The following is a 24,225-nucleotide window of genomic DNA, read 5'->3' as shown; positions in this document are numbered from 1 at the left end:
CACACACAGGACTTGCGTGGGGGAAGGTGCTCCCCTGGACTCTGTGAATGGTGATCAATCTCATTCATGGCTTTAGGAGTTCACAGTTTATTGTGGATGTGGGGGGTGGGAGCGGAAGTGACTCCTGTCTCTTCTCTAAGTCCTGCATTTGAGACCCTCTTTCTCTTTCCTTCAACCCCAGCCTTGTCATAACCTAGTAAGGGCTGTGGAGGTGGTGCAGCAGAGAAGTTAACCACAAGGCCACATGCCAGTTGAAGGACCTTGAGCCGGGTTTCTTCTTCTGTAAAATGGGCAATTATGACACCTTCTTTGTGTCGCTTTAAGGACTGAATGTAATAATCCCCAGAAAGAGCCCCTTCCCTCCCCCTGGCTACTCCAGACAAGGGGTGACTCTCATTCCCATAGGTCTGTGATGTCCTCTGGAGAGGGGAGGGAACCCTCTGGTTGCTGGTTGGGTATCCTATTTCCCCCTTGTCCCCACCCTATCCCCTCTGTAGGGCCACGCCTTCCCACAGTGCAGAAGCCAGGGCAGCTCTGGGACCCGTGGCAGTGGTGTCCAGGGGGAGCTCCTGGACACATGGGACCAACAAGTGACTTCTGTGGCACGTTCTCTGCCCACTTGTGTTTGGCTTAGGGCTTCAAAGGCACCTCTGATCTTATGGGTGAGTCCTCAATCTCATGGCTGCCTGCCTGCCAGGTACCAGGGTTTGGGAAATCACTACCTAGGCCCAAGGTGGAGGGCAGAGTCAGCCTGGGCATCAGGGGAGCTCAGCCACCGGAAACATGGGCAAGCTGCCACCTTCCTGCCATGATATCTGGAGGCCTCACTGCCCACCATCAGGCCACTAGCCCCAAGACCAGAAAAACAATTTGTGTGGAGGCAGGATGAACTTGACCAAAGGTGGAGGCCAGCATGGCACCCACCCTCTATCCAGTGCTCCTCCCTCCACCAGCTCAGGGCCCTAGGGGATATATGTAGGAGGGATGGATGGTACAAACCCTGGAGACAGACAGGTGTCAGTTTTAATCCTAACTGGCTGTGTGTAACCTTGGGCTAGTGACTTCATTCCTCAGAGTCTCAGTCTCCTAGGTTATAAAATGGGGACAATGACAGCACATCTCTCTTAAAAAGTGGTAAGGACTGAATAATAAAATTCACATAATTCATTGAGCTCAGAGTGCACATATCAAGTGAATCATAAATGGTGTATTACTATTATTATTATTTGTGTTTCCAGGATACTTTAATACTGTCCAGCCTAACAGAGTCAGAATTTCTTGAACATTTATAATACCTTACAAAGGAGCTCAGTGAGCTGAACTGAGAGGAGAAAAGGGCCCACCAGGCTCTAAGGCAGGGTCAGCGCTCCTTCTCTGCCCCTACCCCTTGCCTGGAGGCCCTAGTGGTCGTGCCATTGTCCTTACCATGTTCAAAAGCTCAGGGAGGTCTTGTTCCATCTTCTGCATGTGGGAAACTCAGACAACTGGGCAGCCCTGCCACTCAAGGGCCAAGAGCCCTGGCCTGGAGGCCACGGGGGACGCCAGCTGCTCAAGAGTGGGGTGCGACGCACGCCTGGCCAGAAAAGTGATAACAATGGTCACACCTTTGCTCAGCGCCACGCTCCTGGCTTTGCAATGAGAATTCTCAATTTTTCTCTCCACAAAGATGACTCATGGATAGTGACACCAGCAGCAGAAGCGGCCCGTTTCCCTGTGCTTGGGGTCTCAAGGGCACCAAAATTCAGCTGCTTTGTAGCAGAGAGGAAGCTGAGAGACCCACTTCCCCAACGGCCTGAGCCACGGAGTAAAGCAGGTCCATGTAGCTTTCCCCTAGATCCCAGGCTTTGGCCTCACAAACGGGAGCCACCCAGGGGGTTACACCTGCACCCCCCCCCCCACACACACACACACATCAGGCTCATCCACATCTGTAAAGATGCAGATTCCATCTTTACATTCCACAGTGGCCCCACATCCTGAAGCAAAATGCAGAGGACATGGCTGCCTGAGGATGCAGGCCACCTCATCTACTGTAGGCTGCTGCTGGTTAACCTGTGGCAGTGGCACTGGCACCTGCGTTCAGCTGAGGGACGCTGGCATTCCCAGGCAGGCCACCCTGCAGTGCTCTCCTGATGACACCAAGGAGGCATGAGAGAGAGGCTATCCCCAAGGACGGACATCAGTTGGTGGCCCTGGCCACACTGTTGCTCCTTGAGCTGAGGCCGGAGTCAAGCTCCCACAGTGAGCAGCGCTCCCCCGCCCCCCAGCCTCCAGCCATGGGTGGTATCAGACTCCCTGCTGCCATGCGGAAGGAGCAGAGGGATCCTCAGCCTTCCCTGAGCCAGTCTGAAGGTGGGCGGGCCATGGAGGGGCTGCTTCTTGCCTCTGTGCCACGGTACTGGTGTTCCCAAGGGAGGCCCCCTGGGTGTCTGAGCAATGCGGTCCTTACCTGGAAGCAGGGTGGCCTGTCCCACCCAGCTGCAAGCCAGGATGCCGAGTGGAAGAGGAGCCAAAGCCGGGTGGATCCAGGTGTCTGCAATGGCTGTTTTGTTGGATGAGTTCCAGGCCAGGGGCTTTGCTGCCCCTCTCCTGAGGGATGGGGCGTGGGGACCTATCATGGCCAGCCCTTGTATAATGAGGTGGCCAGAGAGCCGGTGGAGTGGCAGGGAGTGTGAATATGAATGTGCCCAACGTCATTGCTCCTCTCCTAGGGGTTCTTTTTTTAAATGCCACAGTCCAGCTTTTCCGATGGAGCTCAGGAGGCGGGGCCATAGTGGCCCCACATCCTGAGGCTCCACCCCTCTATGGCCTGGAAACTTGAGTCAGTGGCCATGTGGGACACTGCAGCCTCCTGGCACCACTCAACAGGCACCAAGGAAAGGTGCCTGGCATCCTCAGAGACAGAGCCATGTGGAGGCCCTGGCAGATTTTTTGGGTGTGGAGGTGAGGGACAGGGTCTAGGAAGGAGCATTCTGGAGGAGCAGGTTTCAGGAGGAAGGTAAGCACCACACCAGATTCCAGTCTGCTCCCTCCTTCTGCCCCTCCCACTCAGACTCTCTCCCTACCCTGTTTACACGCGCTTAAAGGATCCTGTGATTCTCTTTATCATGGCATATAATTCTTTCCCCTAAGTCTGTCTCCCCTATGGACCATGAGTCTACGAGGTGGTACTATGAAGATGGCTGGAGCTAGCTTTTCTTCTTCCCTGTCTCCCTAGTACTTGCCACAGGGCCTGGCACACAGTTGGTGCTTAATACACATTTGGTAAATGAATGAATTAAAGAATAAATTCCTCCATTAGACACCACGAGCTCTCTGAGGGCATGGACCACTTCTCGTGTATTTTTATATCCCTGCCCCGGGCATGGTGCCTGGCACAAAGTAGGTACCCGCTAAATCGTGTGGGATGGAAAATTCACTGGGAGAGAAAGTGAGGCAAGAGGAGCCTTTGCAGGTGTGTTAGTGAGACTCATACCTTTTTTTTTTTATTAAAAAATTTTTTTTTTAATATTTGTTTATTTTGGAGAGAGGGAGAGACAGAGTGTGAGTGGGGGAGGGACAGAGAAAGAGGGAGACACAGAATCCGAAGCAGGCTCCAGGCTCTGAGCTGTCAGCATAGAGCTTGACTTGCAAGCCGTGAGATCATGCCCTGAGTGGAAGTCAGTGGCTTAACCGACTGAGCCACCCAAGCTCCCCGAGACTCGTATCTTTCTCCCTTGTCATCTGTGAGGCAGGGAGGACAAGGCTCTCTCCTCTAGGTAGCTCTCCTGGTACAAAGGGCTCCCCAGCAGGGCTGAGAAGGGGAGGGTAGTGCTGACTCTAGAAGCACATAGGAGGAGAGCCTTGGGTGGGCTGAACTGGGGGTGATCTTCCAGGCAGGTTGTTGCATTCGGGTAAGTGGGGAGGCCCTAAGGGAGCCACATCTGAATAGCACTCACTTCTGGGAAAGCTCCAAGAAGAGCTTGGGTAGCAGCACAGTAGGTATCTGGGCCAGGACCAGAGGTTGTGGCCATGCAGACTGTTCACCTGATACTACCCCAGAGCGTCCTGAGGTTGGGGACTTGGGGCCAGGGCTCCCACAAGTGCCACTCTTCAGACGTGAGGGTCTCATGGTCATATGAGGCTCTGGACTTCAGGCCATTCCTTGCCTTCACAGAGCCAGGAAGTCTCAGACACACATGGGGAACTGGAAAGAGGGGCCACGGGTGGGATCCTGTGCCAGACTTGCGGCAGATGCCCTGCATTGTCAGCAGAGCATGAGCACTGTGTCCTGGGAGGCAAGGCTTCCTCAGGGCCACAGAATCGCTCAGGCTTTCTGATTTCTGAGCCCACCTTCCAAGTCCAGATAAACCGAGGAGGAGGATGTGAGTCTCCTGGGACCCAAATCCTGGATGCTAAACAGATTTTGGAGTTTGCACCTCAACCCCACATCTCAGAGCTTAAAAGCAACTTAGGTCATTTAGTGATCACCCCTCCTAGCTTACAAACCGTCTTGTTTTGTCTTCGGGGGGCAGAGGAGTGTGCTCACTTGGGAACCTGTCCCCAAAGGTTTGTCTGAGCATCTATCTGACCATCACGAATTAGAATAAGGACTGACACATGTCCGCCCTGGCAGTCATACTGTGGAAACCTGTGCTAAAAGGTAGGATTTGAAACTAGAGCTTATGAGCAGATTGAGACCTCATTTAACACTTATTCCTTACTTTGAGGGTTGCAAAAACCCCCAAACCTAACCAAACCCAACCAAAATGTGGGTGACTATCAGGCAACTAGAGAGAGTGCTGTTTCAAAGACTCCTTTTGAAATGAACCATAAACTTGACTTTCTTTTATTCAATGAAATATTTACCCAGAACGGATGCAGGCTAGTGAGTGGACACAGAAAGGATTACACACACACACACACACACACACACACACACACAGACAACTATCAAGTTGGGCAGGGACATTTTTGATAAAGGCTGACTTGGGTCCCAAAGAATGATGCACTCTTTTTCTATGCAAACAGCTTATCATACAGGGATGCCTGGCTAGTTCAGTCGGGGGAGAGAGTGACTCTTGATCTCTCAAGATCAAGAGTGAGTTTGAGCCCCATGTTGGGTGTAGAGATTACTTAAAAGTAAAACCTTTAGGGGAAAAAAAAGATGAAAGATCCCCATAAATATCAAGGCCAGGGGTGGGGGCTCGGGAGGTATCCTTCCTGAGCCGCCCAGGTCTTAGGCTGCAGGCCACAGATTTAAAATACGGTCCTCACCACTAGCTGACCCAGAGCAGAGTCGACGTGTGCAAATGCAAACCCACTTTTTTGGTTTTGTTTTCCTAAAGCCAAACACGGCCGCTTCGGTAGGAGACGGACCGCAGCCGGGGTGGCGTGTATCTCGGAGGCCGGCTGAGGTCCGAGTCGGTAGAGGCCCGCTCCAACAGGTGCAGGCGCAGAGCGTGCGCGCCGGCGGGTCTCAAGCACCCGGCCGACCGGAGCCCCCCCACGGCCGCCCCGAGCGCAGCAGAGACCAACCCGCGCACGCCCGCGGCCGCTTCGGAGGAGTGGGGAGAAGGCGGGGAACCGAGCTACGTCCTCCTTCGCCCCATCCTTAAAAGCCAGCGTCCTCCATTTGCTGCGCCCAGGGTGCGGCCTACTCAGTCACCGGCCCCGCAATCGGGGCAGCAGTGAGAGCAGAGCCAGGGCTGCCAAGAGGCCGGCGGAGGGGCGGGAAAGGAACGCGGGGAGTCGGCCGGGAAAAGCCCCACGCGCGCTGAGCCGGGTGCGCTGGCGGCCCCGCCACCTGTGCGGCGCCCGGCAGCTGCGCCCAGCCCAGCCCTGGGGCACCTGGAGAAACCGGAGCCGGCCTGAGGGCGGGGCTACAGTTAGCGGCCCGGCCGGGCTGCGACAGCAGCGGGAGCAAGAGGCGGTCCTGGCGGGCACGTCTTCCCCGGCCGGGCCTCTCTGAGCGTAGCGCCCGCGCCCCGGGCGTCCCAAGGGTGGCCGGGCACCTTATTCGCCCCCTGGCGGCGCCGGGGACTCGCGGGGAGGCGCCGCCGCCACCGCCGCGGAATGAGCTGTCCACAGCAGCACTGGGCGCCGCCCGAGGTCCCGTAAGAATCCGTCCCGGGACTGCAAGCCAGGAGGCAGGCCGCCCTTGGAGGAATGGAGGAACGATGGAACGCGGCATCTATGAGGTTTGGGACTTCCCCTGGAACCAAGTCCTCCATATCCCGCTTGGGCTTCTCCACTAGCACGATGACGGACACCCAGGGACCTCATCCCCTACTGGTCCTCCCTCCCCTCACCCAATCTCTCTGGAAATAAAAGCCACCCTCCCATTCTCATCCATTCTGGGAAAGGTCCCCATACCTCCCCTCTTTTCTGCAGTGATCTGACAAAGGTAACCTTGGCAGACCTAGCCACACTCGGACCTGCCACACCCAGACCTTAGGGCAGGCGGAGAGCTCTGAGGCAGTGCTAGGAGGTTATCAGAAGATCAGCATTCAACCTGGTCCCGAGTGCCCACTGGGAGCCTAGCACTGCCCTTAGGTTTTGTAGGAGATAAAAGTCCTCTTGCCCTCTAGGTACTTCCAATCTCAGAGGACAAACACACTCAGGAGACTATTGGCACAGAAGTGGCCCCGCAGCAGGAGCTCCAGGGGGAGAGCATAGTGAGAGCTGGCTGGAGTATGAACACTGGAGCTATTAAAATTTTCCCAGTGGACAGTTATTTGGAAGGAGAGGGAAGGTGGTAGAGAGGATAGATATTCCTGGTCCAATCTGGAGTGGAGGGCTGGTGGTAGGAGAGTTAGGGTGGTCAATCCTAGAGGCCCTGGTAAAGGCTGGCTTCTGCAGTGGGAAAGACAGAGCGAGAAGGAAGAGCTGGCAACTGGAAACCCCTCTGGGGAGCAGCAGCAGAGTCTTGCTCTGATACGCTGTCTAAGGAAGGATGCCCCTTGCACGGTTCTGAGGGGCATGTGTGCTGGTGGGAAAGCAAGGTGGTTGGGTCACACACTACCAAAAAAAAAAAAAAAAAAAGCTTGGGTTAGATGTAGAGGTTTTTGTCAGGAAGGAGGAAACCCAGGTTATGGAAGAGAGAGAGAACAGATGCTGGCGGCGAGGTCCTAAGGGGAAAAGATTAAAAAGAGTGAGGGGAAGGGGCCAGTGAAGCAGCGCTTTGAGAAGCACCAGGCTGCCTCCTGGGGAAGAGGAAGCCCAAGGGCAGTAGGCTGTGTGAGGGGCCAGCAGGGGGCGCAGGGGCCTCAGAACCTCAAATCTACTAAAGCTGCCTATAATTGATAATCTGGCTGTGGTGTTTCTTCCCCCTTTCCCATTCCATTCTCCTTATCGAATTTATCTTAGGTAATTGGAAAGACCTTTTTATGGCAAACCCAGAATGAAACTTGCAGGCCTGATTCAGCCCTCCTGCCCAAATTTGTCCAAGTCTTATGGCTGCTGGGATCTTGCCTCATTTTTGACTTAGAAAGCCATCTATCTGGGAGCTGGAGACAGATAGACCACTGGGTCCTGTCTCAGCAGCATGACTTCCCACTTGGCCTTGGCTTCCAAAGAGGCCTATCCATGCCTGGGTCTGGGCTGTTTCATGGTGACCTTTCAACCTGACTCTGGAACAGGCTCTGCTGGGGCCATGAGGGCAAGCCTAGCAGACAGAGACTGAAGAGCCCAGAAACACAGGCACTGGCTATGTTGGCACTTCCCCGAGGAAGATGGGGGTAGACAGCCAGGAGAGTCAGGAGCTGGCTGTCTAGAGCTGGTAACTGCAAAGATGGCTTTGGGGAATGGGACTCCCCTGCAGCCCAAGAGTCAGCCGGGCAGGCTGTATATGATCCTCAGACATGGCAGCCCAAGAGGAGGCAGAGGGAGAGGACAAGCACTGTCACCAAATTCTGCCACAGTGAGTGCTTTGTCACAGCACTCCACAGGAGAGGGCCGAAGGAAGCACCATTTGGAAGGGTCAAAAGTCTTCTGAGTAAGAGTGGGGTAGAGTTCTGGTGTGTGCACAAAGGGCTGGAGAAGCGGAAAGGTCCAGGCCTAGCAGGGACCACATAGGCCAGTGCCCCCTTGCCCAGGTGTCTTTCCCTTTGCAGTCCAATCACAGCTAAAAGAGAGCTTCCATTTACTCATGCTCTGCATGAATTCCTTCAGGGTTAGCTACTCTCCACTTTCTCTCTCTTCTAGCAGGGGCCTATTTTCATAGGGAGAAGCATGCCTGATTTCTTCATAAATGATGCTTATCTGACTGCACCTGAGCGTCTGTATCCCGTCACATCTGCTGCCATTACCCCCCTCCCTTGGAATATGTCCCATAGGGGGAACATAGTCTCTCAGCCACCTTTCCCTGCCACTCCTTTTTAAAATTTGCAAGCACAGCTATCAATTTCTAAGTCCTTACTATGTGCCCCACACTATGGCAGGCATGTTAGTGCATAACCTCATTTGTTCCTCTTAGCTCAAAGATCCCTCATCCCTACTCTTTGGTTCCGGGTCCCAATCCCAGCCAGGTACAAGAGGTTGAAGTCTGTTCCCTAAGCTGATACAGAGGACACAGTCCAGTCTTGGCGTCACTCACTGTGGGGTGGCTCAGTAAATATTAATTAACTCTGAGGACAACTGCACTTTGACTCATCTCTGGCTAATTAAATAAACCTACCATGTAAATCAGCAAAGGGGACAAAGAGATATTAGGCTGTGCTGGAAAGAAATTGGGCTGAGGGACAGTTTGGCCTTAAAGTAGAAATCTACGTTGGCCTACTCTGGCTCTCTTTGCATTCTTTAAAGCTAGGGCCAGAGTGGTGGGAATGAGGAATGTTAAACCCACTTCTCAGAAAAAGCCTCACCCCCTGGTGTCCCGGAGAGATGGGAGGAGGAAGGCAGAGCTACATGCCCACAGGGTCCTGCATGCCCATGAGGATATGAGCGTTTTCTAGGGAACCAAGACAGAACTGCCCGGCCTTCTCCCTCTTCTCCCATTCCATCTCCATCTCTGAGGCTTCACATCCCAATGGTCCTGGGTAAGCTGTGGGAGACCTGGGGCCCAGGAAACACATGCCATGAAACGCCCTTCCAATAGCGCCTGGCAGTTTCCAACTGGTGGGGCTGCCAGGTGCCTCACTGGGCTCTGCTTCCTTTTGCGCCTTCCTAAAGAAAATGAGCCATGGCAATGTCCCAGGTTCTCTGGAGGCCCAGCTCCCACTCTGACTTAACCTCACCAGGCCTGGCCTCTACTGTGTCAAATAGGGAAATAGCAATGTCAACCTCACAAGGGGGAGCTGTGCACAAAGTAAGGGCTCAGTAAGTGGTAACTGATGATGACGATGATGATGATGATGATTGTATATGGCTCATAATAGCCAACTATATCCTCCAATAATGCTGGGCTGTCTTGAGATATGCTCAGGGTTCCTACTGTATTTGAGCCTTAAGCTTTCACTTTGAAGGTGACTATTCTTTATATGGAAAAAGAACGTCATCTCAAAACAATGTCATGAAGTGAACAGGTAAGAATAAAATGAGAAAATGTAGGGGCAGGGGCAAGGGCACAGTGAGTGTGTGAGTTGCTGAGAAAGGATGTAACAGTGTGCCCGCTCCCCTCCCCTCCAAGTGCCTCCCTGCAGCCACCTGGGAGCCCTTGCCCCTCACAACTTGTGTCCCTCCTCCTCCCCTGGGCTCATGTTCCCACCGCTAGCATGGCTCAGAAAGTAAAGACCAACTCTGGGGGCCTGTGGTTCATAGCAAGCAGATCCCCACACTGTCCTGTACTAGGGAGAGCCACACCTGTCACCTTGGTGGGTCACGGGAGTTCTACAGGGTCCCCTAGATCTGCCAAGCAGATGCAAGACAAACATTTACATTCAATGCACTGGAAGAGATCAAATGTGGTTCTCAAAAAGCTCAGACTTGTAAGCTTTGGAGAAGGCCCAGGTTTGGCTCCTTTTAACTCCAAACAAATTCTTGTGGGATGTTGCAATTACTTGTGACAATCCCTCTCTCTCCCTGCCTAGGACTTTGATTTCAGATTTAGACATGTAAAACTGGGTGGCTGGCTGGGCCTTAAGCAACATGGGGGGTAGGGTGGGGAATTGCTAGGGAAAAATCTTTGCAGCATATCGTATTTGAAAGAAAGATCTCAAGGAATCAGACACTGTAGCTCTGTTGGTGTTACCAGAACTTTCTCCAGCCACTGGTGGCAGATTTTCTGTCCCTGAAATTGGTTCACTATGCTGGAGTGGCTCATTCTGTCCTTTGAGACACAAATGTCTAGGAATCACTTTCTGTAATGGACTTAGGTTAGAATAACCTTCCAATCCCTGTAGCAAATTCTGCAGTCCTTACCCTGAAATCTTATCCCCCCCGCTAAGTAGCAGGTAAAGATTTGTCAAGGCCACAGTTGATATTTTAGTGGTAACTCGCGCTGACCTGACCCCACGGGAGCCTGGAAGCAGGAGGACGTGATGCAGAGAGAGCCAAGTGGACATAGTAATAGGAGAAGAACATGGCTGGACAAAGTATGTCTGGGTGTCGGGGCCCTGTGGACCTTCCGGGTACCGAGTATGCATGCAGACGCTTTGGGAAAACTGCCTATGTCCTTGTGTTGCTATTGTACATCTCCTGAAAGCACTTCTGGGGGTGAGGCAGGGACCTGGACCCCGTGTTAGGCTCCTGTTTTCCTACTTCCTGGCCACCGTGCCTGGCCTGAGAACCCACACAACTTTAGTTCTGGCTCCTTTGGCTTTAATGGTGGCAACAAAGTTGCTGAATACTGCTGTCCCTGGAAGGGTTTTGAGCAGAAGGACCTTCTTGCTTCACCCCTAGCCCTTTGCCAGTCAGCCTGATGTAGCAGCAGCCTGCCTCCTAAAGCTGGTGCACATGACAGAAATCAGGGATCAAAAATGGCTACGAATTCCTAGATGCTCTGTGGAGGCCAGGCTCGTGTACAGAGCCATGAGTTGGTACCTTTTGGCAAATCAGTGGTAATAAACTCTTGCCTTTAGTGTGGGTAGTTGGCATAGACTCACTAATACTACTGCTATTCCCTTAAATACCCTGTGAGCTCTTCTTTCTGTCCATCTTGTCGGGACAAAGCTTAGAAATGACATGGAATAATATGAAAAGAGAGATCAGAATGAGGGCTTGTGTTTCAGGCCAACCAGATTCCCAGGGAAGGCCGACCAAAGGAAACATCAAGCTGTCCTAGTCTAGATAAGAAACACTGCAATTCCTGAGGGAGCGAGATGAGAAGGGAGATACTGGGAACGGGATGTAAAGGCAGGGAACAAAGGAGATAGGACAATCCCCCTGGAGCTCTTTGGAGTCTTGGAAAGATAAAGCTTGGAATGCCTGCGCAAAAGCAAATGCTCAAGTGCTTCACCCATATCTGAGTGGGAAGAGGGAATGAATAAGCTAGAATCACAGGACATGGCAATAGGAGGATCTGGTGGCACGAGGCATCAGCCAAGGGCTGCTGAGGGGATTGCAGGAGTCAGCAGAAGAGAGAATGTCTCCCCCAGAGGCCTTTCAGAACATAGCTGAGACATTCTGTTTCTGGACGAGAAGACTCAATACTGTAAAGAGATCAACTCTCTCCAGCTTGATTTATATAATAAGATAAAATTCCAATCAAAATCCTAATAGCACTTGTTAAATGAAACTAGGCAAGCTGATTGGAAAGTACATCCAGAAGGATAAAATATGTAAGAATAATAAAACAATTTGGGTGGGAAAAACAGAGGAGGAAAATACATTGTATCAAAACATACTGAAAAACTACAAGTGAAATGGTGTGGTACTGGTCCAAAGAACATGAAAAAGTTCAATGCAGTGGAATAGAAAATCCAGAAACAGTCACATGTACTTATGGGAATTTTAAATATGATGAGTGGTATTTCAAGTCACTGGGGAGAGGATAGCCTATAGAATGATTCTGGGACAACATGTGACCCTCTGGAAAAAAAATTCTAGATTCCTAATGCACATCATGTATGAAAACAAATTCCAGATGGATTAAAGAACTAACACAGAAAGATAACTATAAGAGAAATACAAGAAAATATGGGAGAATATGTTTATTATCTAAGGATAGGGAAACCTTATTTAAAGACCATAAATACCAAGGCATAAAGGAGAGGACTGATACATTTGATCAGAATAAAAAGCCTCTGTATAACCCAAGGAACCAATAAGGTTGGCCTGGACTGAGGGGTGGCTTGATCTGACCAGGAGCAGACTGAAAGACCAGATGGCCTTGTCTTTCCCCTCGCAATTCCTTCTCAGAAGTCAGGGTTCAGGAGGAAGCCAATAAACACCAGAGGATGGCCACTCCCCACTGTCCATCATCCTCAGAGCCCTATAATCAAGAGATAATTCAAATCATAGTTACTAGGAGCCAGTCAAAATGAGTGGGTGAAGGGGAGCAGGGTATAGAAGAGGAGGTGGTAAAGCAAGATAGGAGGCCCTGGGTGAGGAACAGGAACAAGGCTGCCTCTCTGGCAGACGTCACGTTCTCAGTCCTTAGGCTCATCTTTCACAAAGTGGATGTGGCTCAGGCAGCTCCTCCCAAGACCTCATTTCCCCCGCACAGAGACTTTTGGAAGAGCGTGCTGAAAAAATGTCACCTTGTGTGGGCTTTAATCACTTCCATGAGATGCCTCAGCTCTGTGGGGATCAGGGCAGTCTTGGGATGATGGCCCTTGCCCAGACCCCCAGTGGCAGCGATGATGGATGTGCCTATGTCCTTGGATGAGCTGGATGGCCTTGCGTGGTCTGATGGCCCCAAGTCAGAGGCCTGTGTCCTGGAGACTTGACTATTTCATGTTTGGAGAACAAGGCCCTCAAAACAAAGTGAAATTCTTGTCCCATGGAGCCTTCTTCAGACAATTCACTCTATGAGGATCAGGCTCTACTCTTGGAAGAGCCCTGGGAACCACTGTGCTCAGCCACTCTCAGTCTGTACTGCCCACTTGTGAGCTGACTCTGAGCTCAGAGCATGTTTGCCTGATTTAGGTAAGAGGACAGTCAAGTGTTAGGAAACCTCTACTGCATTCTGATGCCACCCAGTAAGCTGGGTTTAGGACATGGACCTGAGGTTTGAGAGGAGGGAGAAAAGTCTCAGCAGGGAGGCAGATGCCATTTTCTAACATGAACAAGAAACTGCAACAAGGAATGATGGGTATTGAGAAAAAGTACGAGACAGAATCAGGACTGCCTAGAATTGGGGCATAGGCTCAATGATGGAATCATATTACAAGAAGCATCAAATAATCAAAGCCCCAAGGAGGCTTTCAGAAATGTTCAGGATTTGTAGGGTGAAGAGTAAGGAGTAAATAAACACAACTGGAAATACAACCAAGGCACCTGACCCCTCAAGAAAAGATGCCACAGGGGTCAGGAGAAGCCACTGGTCTCCAGGAAGTTAAGAAATAGACCATGGACCTTAGATTTAATGTCTTCAAAAGGAAAGGAAACAACTCTATATCAATGCACAAATTATGGCTGAGTACCAACTATGTTCCTCCGGACTTTCAAGTGAGGGCAACATAATGAAATTCCCACCTCCCCCACCACTGTGACCACCAAAACACACCTCGAGAAGCACCCAACCCTGCCTCCTACTTCTGAGAGGACACCAGATCAGAACCCCATGTGGCATAAAATATGGCAGTTTAGAGTGCCTTATAATATCGTAACCACACTTCAGGTTAAAGAGGGGTTATTTAGCTATCTCAAAACCCCCAACTTCCTGAATGGATACAGCAGGCTCCAACCACCCAACACAGGTCCAATATGCAGGGTAGCTCTCTTTCCTCAAAGCCTAAGCAGCCCTTCCACACCCTTTTCACTAACAGTCCTGTCAATCAGCCAGGCTGAGGGAAGAAGCTTCTTAGAGACCCCTAGAGGAGGCTTCTATTTCCATTCTCAGATCAGGACCAGTGATTCTGAACCTATTTGGGCTGTGACTTCCCTTGAGAGTTTTGAAGAAACCTATGGATCCTCTTCTTGGAAAAATGTACATTGCACATACAGGTACAATTTTGTATAAAAACTTCAGCTTTACAGACCCCCCAAAACACCAGCTTAAGAATTTCTGCCAAAGGCAAATCACTCCTTTTCTTACGCAAGAGCTGTTTCCCAGGGCTGATTAACTGCTATCTTATATGTCCAACAGGTGAATTAATATTCAGCATTGACCTCTAGTCATCCCACACCCTTGGCAGATGGCAGAGTCTCTGCTGTTGCCTGTAGCCAGAAGGAAGCAGCGTCTCTAGACAGAGACCACATTTTGTTTTTTAAAAAAGCACTCTAATCCACCACCACCACAAAACCTCAGACACCCCAGGTCTAGAACAGAGACACTCAATAAAAGACCAAAATAAATCTGGTCCCGTATAAAACGAGGTCTGTGAAGAGAGAGCCACAGAGTGATCCTCCTTGGACTGGCAGGAGAAAGAAAGGTATGAATGAGGGTAGGCCTGTACCTAGGCTGAAACGGGAAGGGGTCAGAACGGGTTCCCCTCCCTTTAGCTGAATGCAGACTAGCTATTTATTCTAGAGGCATCTGCTCTTCGCATGGTTCCTCTACCTAGAATGCAGAGGCTGCTGGACGCAGTGCTCCTACTGACTGCTCAAGTTCCACATTTGTCTCCCTTTTTCCAATAACAACCACAACAATACAATGACAATAAGGATAAGGATAAGGATAGCACTTCTTGAACATTACTGTGGCAAGAGCTGTGCTATAAGCTCTTGACATAAATTGTTTCACTTAATCTTCCCAACAATCAAATGAGGTAGGCACTATTATCCCATTTACAGATGAGGAAATTGAGACTAGGAGAGGTTAGGTAGAATTGCTTAAGGCACAGAGCTAGTGAGTGACAGAGCCTAGATTTGCACCTAGGCCTGATTTCACACTTGATACTTTTAACCCCCACGCTAGGCTCCTTCCCCAAAGACCAGGACTCACACAAAAGCCTTGGAAATCCTCCAGAGTGACAGTCTGGTCTCCAAGTCCTTGCTTCCCATTCCCCACCCTCTGCCCACCATGCAGCAGCCTGGTTCTCCAAGGATCCACTTTATGGAGAACTGGCTAGAAACCCTCAAATTCTTTCTCCTATTTCTGTAAGACTTTGCTATGACTGTGTAACTCCATAGCCTGGAGCCTAAATTTATTTTAAACTCAGCTGAGCTCAGGAGCCCCATTTCCTCCTCAGGTTTAGAATCAAGAAGGAAGGCTCTCTTCTGCTTCTTCCCTGCAGTTTTTAGGGGGAGGGGGTATGACTGTCACCACAACCATGTGAAAGATTGTGTGTGGGGGGGGGAGAGGGCCAAGTAACAGAGAGTAGAAGAGTCAGGATTCAGTGAAATGTCACCAATGATATTGGTGCTCTATGGAAGCCATAATTCTCTAGATAGCTCCTACCCCTCAGCATTTAGAAACAGGGCACATCACTTCTCAGATGGCTAGGCTCCTCCCTTTCCTCAATTAGTAGATTCCAGGGAGAGTAAGTGCCCAGCTTATCAAGTGAAAAGCCATTCATATGCTTAGTGGCCAAGGGGCCCCCAAATTCATGCTGAATGGCTAGAGCCCCAACTAATGATGCTTTGGGAAGCTTTTGAGGGCAGAGAGGGCATTAAGCTATCTGTTGAGTTCACGGTTACTGTCTTTTCCCCAGAGCCTCATCTAGAGATGAAAGAGCTAGGGAGAGGAGATACTGAGGCCCATACAGAGGTGGGAGGCACAGGATGCTAAGGATGCTAAGTTGGCAATAGGCAGAGAAAATCATCTCCTATTCAGGGCGCCTAAGTCACCTGTGGGCCAGCCGCGAGATAAAACAGAGGGACAATACTTGCATTCAAAGTGGATGAGGAAGTTAGCCCCAGAGGCACAGCTGACTTTCAGAAATGGCCTGGATTTGCTGGAGTCCAGTCATTTAGCTAACATATGTTTACTGAGTGTCTGCCGTATGCCAGCCTCATCTGGACACTGGGGATGCCTCAGTGAGTCCTGCCCTCATGGCATTAGCCCACTGACAGAAAAAGACAATAAAGACAATCTTGGACAATGATAGGCACTAGGAAGACAAGTGAAAGAGAGCAGTGAGGGAGAGTGATTGGAGGGGCCATTTCAGTTTGGGTTGTCAGAGGCGGCCTCCTTGAAGCAAGAATGTACAAGCTGAGGCCTATTAGGAGAAGGGACAGCTGTGTGGAGATCTGGAGGGAAGTACATTCCAGGTGGAAGGAAGAGCAAAGCCAAAGACCTTTAGGTGGCAATCGGCTCCACACATTCAAGATGCAAGGAGATGACCCTATGGCTTAAGAGAAGTGAACAAGAGGTAAAAGGAAGGACAGAAAGCTGGACAGTTAGGCAGGGGCCAGCTCATAAGGGCCTCAACATCGTATTTACAAGTGGGCTGCTGTGTGGAGAATGGACTGCAGGGGGAAAGAATGGCAGTAAGGAGACTGGCGAGGAAGCAGTTAGGTGAGAAAATGGGCGACCACATAATTTGTCATCCAAACCAGGGACAACAGGTAGAGCCAGGACTGGCCATTGACAGAAATCTGCCTGCAACTAGCAAGCTCCAGCCAGGACTGTCATAGAAGTTCAGCAGTTTTTAGCGGTTCTGTTCTGTCACGGAGCTTCCAGCTCTACAAGAATCACTTTTCTGTTTGGTCCCAGGCTCCTGGGCTGCTGGCCCATGCCTGAACATTTGGGTTTTGCCTGGAGGCCGTGGGTTACAGTTGCAGCACATACATGGAGTACGCTCTTCTCCCCGTGCACCCTGGGCGACAACCAACAGTACACAGATGAAAGAACAAATAGAGATGTGGCCACCCCTTCTGGAGGTGGTGTTGAGAGGGTGGAAGCCAGAGAGGGATGGACAAGCTCTAAGTTGCAGAGCAGAGATTCTTAACTTGGCCTGAGGGGGTCTGTGAAGCAGGTGAAAGGATCACAAGCTTTCATCAGATCCTCAAACCAAAGACTCCCAAAGACGTGAAGAACCTTTGCTTTAGAGAAGTGTGGCTCTCACACTTCAACGTGCCATAGAATGACCTGGTAAGTTTGTTACAACAGGGATTGCTGGGCCCCAGAAGAGCAAAGCTAAGGTTCTGATTCAGTTCAGTGTGGAGTTGGGCCCAAGAATTTGCAATTCTAACAATTTCTAAGGGAATACTCATGCTTTTAGGTCCAGGGACCACGCTTTAAGAATCACTACTTTAGAGGATACAAAACACATGAGGGCTTCCAGTTTAAATTATGAACTTCTCTTTTCAGACAAGAGTTCTAACAGATGCCACAGCCATCTAAACCACCCCAAGTCCCCAGGAATTTCATATTTTATTTTTGGAAGAGGCCCCTGGAGAGTGACAGACTCTGGACCTCCTCTTGGAGGTCAGGAAGCATCTGGAAAATAGCATTTTAGAGGATGCAGGAAAGTGCCTTTAGAGACCTAAAAGCCCAAACACTAACTCTGTGCTAGAAACTACAGGACTAGTTGATCCAATAAGTAGGGCAATTACTGGTGAATAGTGAGGTTTTGGGAATCTGGGCTGACCGGGGTCCTTTCCTAGAGACTGCCTCCTGATCCTTTCTGAGCCTATATCTGAAGCCAGATGGGCCGAGACAGGAGGTCTGCCTTAAGGAGGACAGGGTGTCTGCTGGGGGCTATAATCTGGGAAAAAGAAAGAAATCAACAACTCCACTAGACAGAATTCAAGGGCTTCATTCACAGAGCTCTTTGATCAAGCCATTGTGGTGAGGGTGGGAAAAGGCAGGAATAGTATTTAGGGCTGTGCTTAAACAAGAGCAGTGGAGAGAGGCCTAGAAAGGCTACTTGCCAGCTTTCCTCGCCCTCCTCTGAGTAAGTCCTTCCCCCATGAAAGGGGAGGGGGAAATGAAAATGTGGATTCATTCATGAATCAACCTTCAGAACAGGAAGTGTGGCTTTTGAGCTATACAGGGAACATAAGCTTTGCCATTCAGCTAAATACATCCTAAGGTGAGGCAAAGTCAGGGAGACTCTACAAGTTAGAAGAGGAGGCAGAACCTTATGGGGAAGACAATACACTAGAGTGAGACCAAGGATGTGCTTTGACATTAGCTCGCCAGGACTTGTGACTTGTGACCTGACTATGTGACCCTGGGCATGTTACTTAATCTCTCTGTGCCTTAGTCTCCTCTTCGTAAAATGGGGGTAATGATAGTGCCTATCTCTTGGGTTGTATTAGAATTAAATTTAAAAACCTAGATAAAACACTTAGCTTGGAACCTTTCATATTCTGAGCATTCAGTGTTTAAACAAATAAATAAAAAGTAGTGGGTCTGGAAAAATGTAAGATGGTAGCAGTACAGACACACCCTTACTGTCACTGCCAGAGACCAAAAAAGTGGGGTAGGTTAGAGCTGCTGCCAATCTCCCTAGGAGAATGATACAGAAACTCCTGCTAGTTGGGGAAGGTGTAAAGGTGTGAACTTGGTATGCAAGGACAGTCAGGATTCCTAGGATGGTGGGGTTAACTGGGCAATCCCATTGGCTGTAAGTGGGGATATCCTGCTCTTTTAAACACTGCAACATTCACTGACTCCGTTTTGTGACATTTCCTCATTGCCAACCTAAGTGTCAAATGGCCTGATTTGAAGAAATCAAAAGAAATAAAATCAGTGTTGGTAGGGAACTGGAATGACATTACTGAAAACACTCTGGAGATTTGCAATATGAAGGTAGAATCCCCACTTTCAGGGGGAAAAAAAAAAGGCTCCTCCTCCTCCAGTCCCAGAAGTGTGGGGGATGGTGCTGCAGTGAAAGCGGTGGTGATGTGTGCTGGCCCTGAGGTTAGCTAGCAGTCAAACACTGAAAAAGAGATCTCTTCTTTCCTCTGATCCTGAATGAGCACAACCTCTTCCAAAACCCTGTACTCTAAATCAGAAAGTCCTGTCTGCTTAGAAAGAAACTGTTGCTGGAACTAGGAACAAGGGAGATTTCTAAAAACCACGCAAAAGAGCCAAAGTAAATGACACACCACATGGTCAAATAAAAGTTAACATCTATTAGAGGTGGGGCAGAGAAGAGATTGACAATTACATCACTTTAGAAAACAAAGTGCTACATAAAAATGACAAATAGTTCTGTTGAACATCCTGGGCACCTTTCTTGAGGGTCTCGAATGGTACTATAAGCTTTGTCCTGTAGTACAGACTATCCCAAGTCTGGGATGTTCCCCCTGTAGCCCTGCAGAACTTCACTACTTGCTCTTCAACATGACCACAGGGCATCTTTAACCATAGTCCCATCTGGAATCTTTAAAAGGGGAAGGCCACAGTGAGGAAGGGGCCTGGCTTCTGATTTTTAATCCTCTTATATTTACCACAAATCAAGGCTAGAGTTCCCACCTCAAGCTCCTACATAACTAGAGAGCTCAACTCTTGGACAGGGATCCAGGGGTTTGTCTGATTCCACCCAGAGCCCAGAAGGGAATCTGGTCTCCTGTTCGGTGTGTGACCCCTAAATCAAAGGCCCTGCAGAGCTTAGGGAAAACTTTTCTTTGCTCTGCGCCTCCTATGTCCAAACAGTGACACTCTCAGTTTTAAGTTTTCATACAACAAAGTTTCTGCATTATTTTGTATTGGGTTGATGGTTGTCAGATGTAGAAAGGAGGGCCATTTTAGCAAGAAAAAAAAAAAAAAAACAGTAACAACAACAGCAAAACTTTCTTGGGATTCACCCAGGAAATCCTGGAACTGTACTACTAGGATCTTGAGATATTATTATGGCCACACATCAGTCTTTAGAATGTAACTGCAGTCACATACATTTAAATACCACTGAAAATTTTTCCATGGTGTGAATAAAGTTCCTGCAACTGCTTGTTCCAAGCCTCCTTATATCCAGCCTGAAGGTAAGTGAAAGCATGAGCAAAGATAAAACGGGGAGAAAGCCAGAAATAAAACTTCCAACTCTACTTCCCAAAGGTTGGGTGAAATGTCATATACCTAAGGCTGCCACTCCATTTTTTTGGTCCAATAAGCTAATTTCCTATAAGAAGACCCCATTAAAACTATTCTGAAGGATCACTCCTGCACATTTTCATTGGTAACTTCATTCTCTGCCTACCACTCCACTCACCAGAAAAGCAGTTTTGAAAGGATCTTATTTTAAAGCACAAACCTCTATTTTCTGCAGAGGATTCTCTTCATGTTTTGTTATGTACTCTTTTGTAGCTCTTCTACTAGCCTGAACCAATTTCAAATTTAAAACGACAGAAAACAAACAAAAAAAAACTTCCGTGGGAAAGGGGCATGATTTATGGGACAAGTTTTTCTTTCTCCTTAGTTGTGATGGCTGGGTTAACCATCATGCTGTCAGAGAATTTTAAAAACTGACTCAAGAAAACAGGCAAGTCATTCAAATAAAATCTTTAGAAATAAATAAATTTGTTTTAAAATAAAATAGAAAATAGAGTTTTCCAGTGTGAGAGAGAGCACACTTAATGCTTGAAGCCAATTAACGATCAGGCAAGTATACCTGTTACTAAGTACGAAAAACAGTTTCCATCTATCAAAGAAAAAAAAAAATGCAAGAGCAACCAGGTCCCCCCAAAGACACTGAAACAAAAGACTGATCTGTTTATATAGTCACATGAAAAATAAACATCTTTATTTTTTTGCCTACTTTATTTCATTTTTTCAAATAAAATTTAAATCTGTACAAAGTATACTGTTACAGTATATATTTTGTAAGAATCAATGCCTAAAAGAATCACAATACTTCAATAAGCAGTACAGCAGACCTCGCTAGTTTCAGCTTTGATATTGAACAAACTCAAGCCGGCTGATGCACAACACATTTGCTTGGTTTCCACATGGTGAGTTCCCAGCACTGAGATGGGAGAACATGACAGCAAGTATGGTTATATTACAGCCCGACACACTGCGCTTCTTCATGTGATAATAACTGCACATATTTAATACAGAATGCTCAAATTTACTTTTTAAATTGCATTTGCTTACTTCTTAGTTGGCAAAATTCAGCATTCTTAATGGGGTCCCCAAACAGTGCAAATTAATGATATTCTACTGTATAATTGGCACATCTCCAATACGGATTAACTTGTAAACTCAAAGAATATCACAACTTTGTCCTAAATTTTAACTAATATACATCTGGTCCATTTAACCAAAGTCATTTTGGAAAGATATTAAAGAACAATTCTATTTTTGAAAGGATACTCTTTTGACCATTCTTTAGAGAAGTAAATTTTTAAATTGTCATTAAAATGTTTTACTATAAAAGTTTTACAAACTTGATTAGAAATTTCAAGATTATGATTCACAGCAGACAAATACAAACTTTATATTCCAACAATACCTCCTTTTAGACTTTCAAAACAGAGCACAACCATGTCAGCTGTGTTAACTAAAATTCTGAACAGTGTACTAAATTGATAAGTGGTGCTGGGTCTAGCAAGTGTAAATACACAGTATATTTAATGAAAAGAATTGTCTTCTTTATACTTTATTTGTTTTCCCATAAGGAAACATTAATGTTTACATTCTTTAATAAAGTTAATCTTACATCAGAATATAACTTAATACTGTCAGCAACAGGGACCACACACAGTAAATAAGAAGCACATTTAAAATAAGTCTGAATTCACATAGATTAACATTTGTTGGTTAATAAAATATCGACAGTATTACAATCTTACAATATTTACAGTAAGAAAAATCTAGAGTAATATATACCTTTCACAGCAGGATTCCTTTTTTATTTTTTAAAATTATTTCTTCCAGTTTGGGATTGTGTATACATGAAAAGCTCAAATAAAGCAACTCTGCAATATAATCGTAAAATAATGGCTACTGGGGGGAAATTCTATCACAACCATTGAAAATAATGGTGACTTTTCACGGAGTCTGTGGCATCTGAGAACCCAGTTAATTAACCAAAGTCTTGCCCCAACCAGCCTCAGTTACCCAGATTAAAGCTGCAGAACTCCGGCCTTCCCTGACTGCTGAAAACCCAACAGATTTTCTCAACATGCTATAAGAAAAGAGGGAAATAGGTTTCAATTCACACCTCATGGCTGGAAGCCTCCGGCTAGTGCATATTCCCCAATTTATGCTAAAAGGGCCCATTTCATCTCCAAAGCCTCACAAGAGTTTACGCTTCAACTACAGGGCACTTTGACATGGAGCTCACTCCTTCCTCAACTCTTGTGCATTAAGATAAGGCATGAACTTGGCCCATATAATACACACCAGCATCTTACTTGGGACCAGGGCAAAGAAACAGGCTAATGCAGTTTGCACTGAGGTCAACAGGGAAAATGGGAAGCGATGCACATTTCCAATTAGAATGGCAAGAAGAAGACCCACATCCCTAAACTGGAATTTGGCCAGGGCCTCAGAGTTAGCACCCCCTCTCTGAGTACCACAAGCAATTAGGATGTGTGCTCTAGGCCTCCTCCAAGAGAGAGCGTCTACAGTAAGTAACACCATGTGGGACATTAGTTCAGTGATGACTCCCAAGAAAACAGATACAATTCTTGAATCTGGGGCTGTCCACAGCACCTGAGGTCACTCATCTGAGCTGTGACCTGTCCCAACCCTGCTTGCTTTAAGAGATCTGATGGGCACAGAGCACTCAGGGATATGGCTGCTGGCTACTTTGGACTCTAGATCTCACAGGTAATCAACAGGTATCTGGGATTGAATTAGCAAACTGTACCATAGCTCCTTAAACAGACACTGTCAGGTTTGAAATCATGTCAAGCATGAATCTTCACTGTCAGGTCAGAAATCAAAGTGGGAATCTTCCCACATCAGCCAAGGTTATTTTGTCAAAACCTTAGAGGAGTTGGACAGTTTTTCATGTTCCAAGTGATTAGTTTACTTATTTCAGTTAAGCTGGATTGGCAAACCAGACTGATCTATTTAGTTAGCTTTGTTTTGTTTTGTTTTGTTTTTCTTTTTGATTCTTATGTATGTGTTAACCCAAAGCTGTTGTATTTGGGCTAAATACACTGACAGAGAAAATTCACACAACAAAAGTTTTCAGCAAACTTCTGTGGTATTTTCTTTTTGGAAGTCAATGCAAGATCTAAAGGTATTTCTACCCAACAAAGTCTGTTTAAGTGTTTAATGTTATTTCCTTTTTGGTCCTATACAGAATGCTATGGTTTCTATATAGGTCTGAATGCTGCTCCATGTAGATTCCTTCTGTATATCTAAAAATATATACTTTTCAGTAGTTCAATACATGGTTAATCTTCCCACAGAGGAAGATTTTTGTAATCACAAGTTGCAAAGTAGAAAAAAATCTCCTTTCTAAGAAAGGAAATATACTTTCCTATTGTACACTTTTGAAGAAGCCCAAAGGCATGCACCAAAAATCATTATGAAAACTAATACATGCATTAAAATGGTGTAGAGTTAAAGTGCTGTTTCTCAATTTTTTAATTTGGAGAAGACATTTTGTCAGTTGTTGACTCAAAGATCTCCCCCCCACCCCGCCCACCCCATTCCATGGCATCAAGAGAGAAAAGTAAAAAGTATGCATAAATCTTTAAACTGTTCTTTACATAGGGGAAAGGACAGATACAACAACTATCCTATTTATAAACTGGATTCCCAGTTTTAAATAAAATCAATATTTACTGGTAAAAATTGTCCAAGCTAACACATCCAAACAGTAAATAATGTGCTACTAGTAAATAATGTTCTACATAGAGAATAATTTACTTTGGTTTTATGTACCTTCTCAAAAATAATACTGGTGTCCCATACATCACCAAACTGATGTGTTCCAGCAAAGTTGTAAGGCAAATCTTTTTTTCCTAGTGACATCTTTTTTCCCAACAGACAAAACTAAAATCTTTTGGTGAGGAAGAGGTTAAGATAATAGCTAACCCCTTGGCATCCTGAGCATTGTGGTTTATCGAACTCTACCCTGCGAGAAGCTGTTAGGCACCCTGACCCCTGCCTTGAACCAGGAATGGCTCCCACGTCTAGAGATGCCCTAACTCCTTATAAATAGCTCTCAGAACATTGCTTTTTCCTTCTGTCTGGATGTTATAGTGTCTAGCAAAGCTGGTTGCAATGTCACATTTTGCTAGTAGGGGCCACCATCTAACAATAATTCCAATCTGAAATGTTTTAAGCTAATAGTTCTTTATTTTATCAATTAATTGCATTACAATTTTCTCTATAGAGTTTTCTTAGAGCAG

At 47.4% G+C, this 24,225-nt stretch overlaps 1 protein-coding gene across 1 annotated transcript; it reads right to left on the bottom strand.

Annotated features, from left to right (window-relative positions):
- Window positions 1-20,632: 20,632 nt before the first annotated feature.
- Window positions 20,633-23,506, bottom strand: IGIP (IgA inducing protein). The gene has a single exon (XM_003980827.5). It carries the CDS (start codon window positions 20,957-20,959, stop codon window positions 20,798-20,800), a length of 162 nt encoding a protein of 53 aa, XP_003980876.1. The 5' UTR covers window positions 20,960-23,506; the 3' UTR covers window positions 20,633-20,797.
- Window positions 23,507-24,225: the final 719 nt, after the last annotated feature.

The sequence above is a fragment of the Felis catus genome, chromosome A1 (genome assembly GCF_018350175.1).
Source record: "Felis catus isolate Fca126 chromosome A1, F.catus_Fca126_mat1.0, whole genome shotgun sequence".
Classification (NCBI taxonomy): domain Eukaryota; kingdom Metazoa; phylum Chordata; class Mammalia; order Carnivora; family Felidae; genus Felis; species Felis catus.
The sequence above is the reverse complement of the archived record's forward strand: the minus strand, read 5'-3'. Positions and strand labels throughout refer to the sequence as shown.

Bases quoted from the DNA above. Each gene is read 5' to 3' on its own strand.
- IGIP (XM_003980827.5), bottom strand. From the start codon at position 20,959: ATGTGCAGTTATTATCACATGAAGAAGCGCAGTGTGTCGGGCTGTAAT.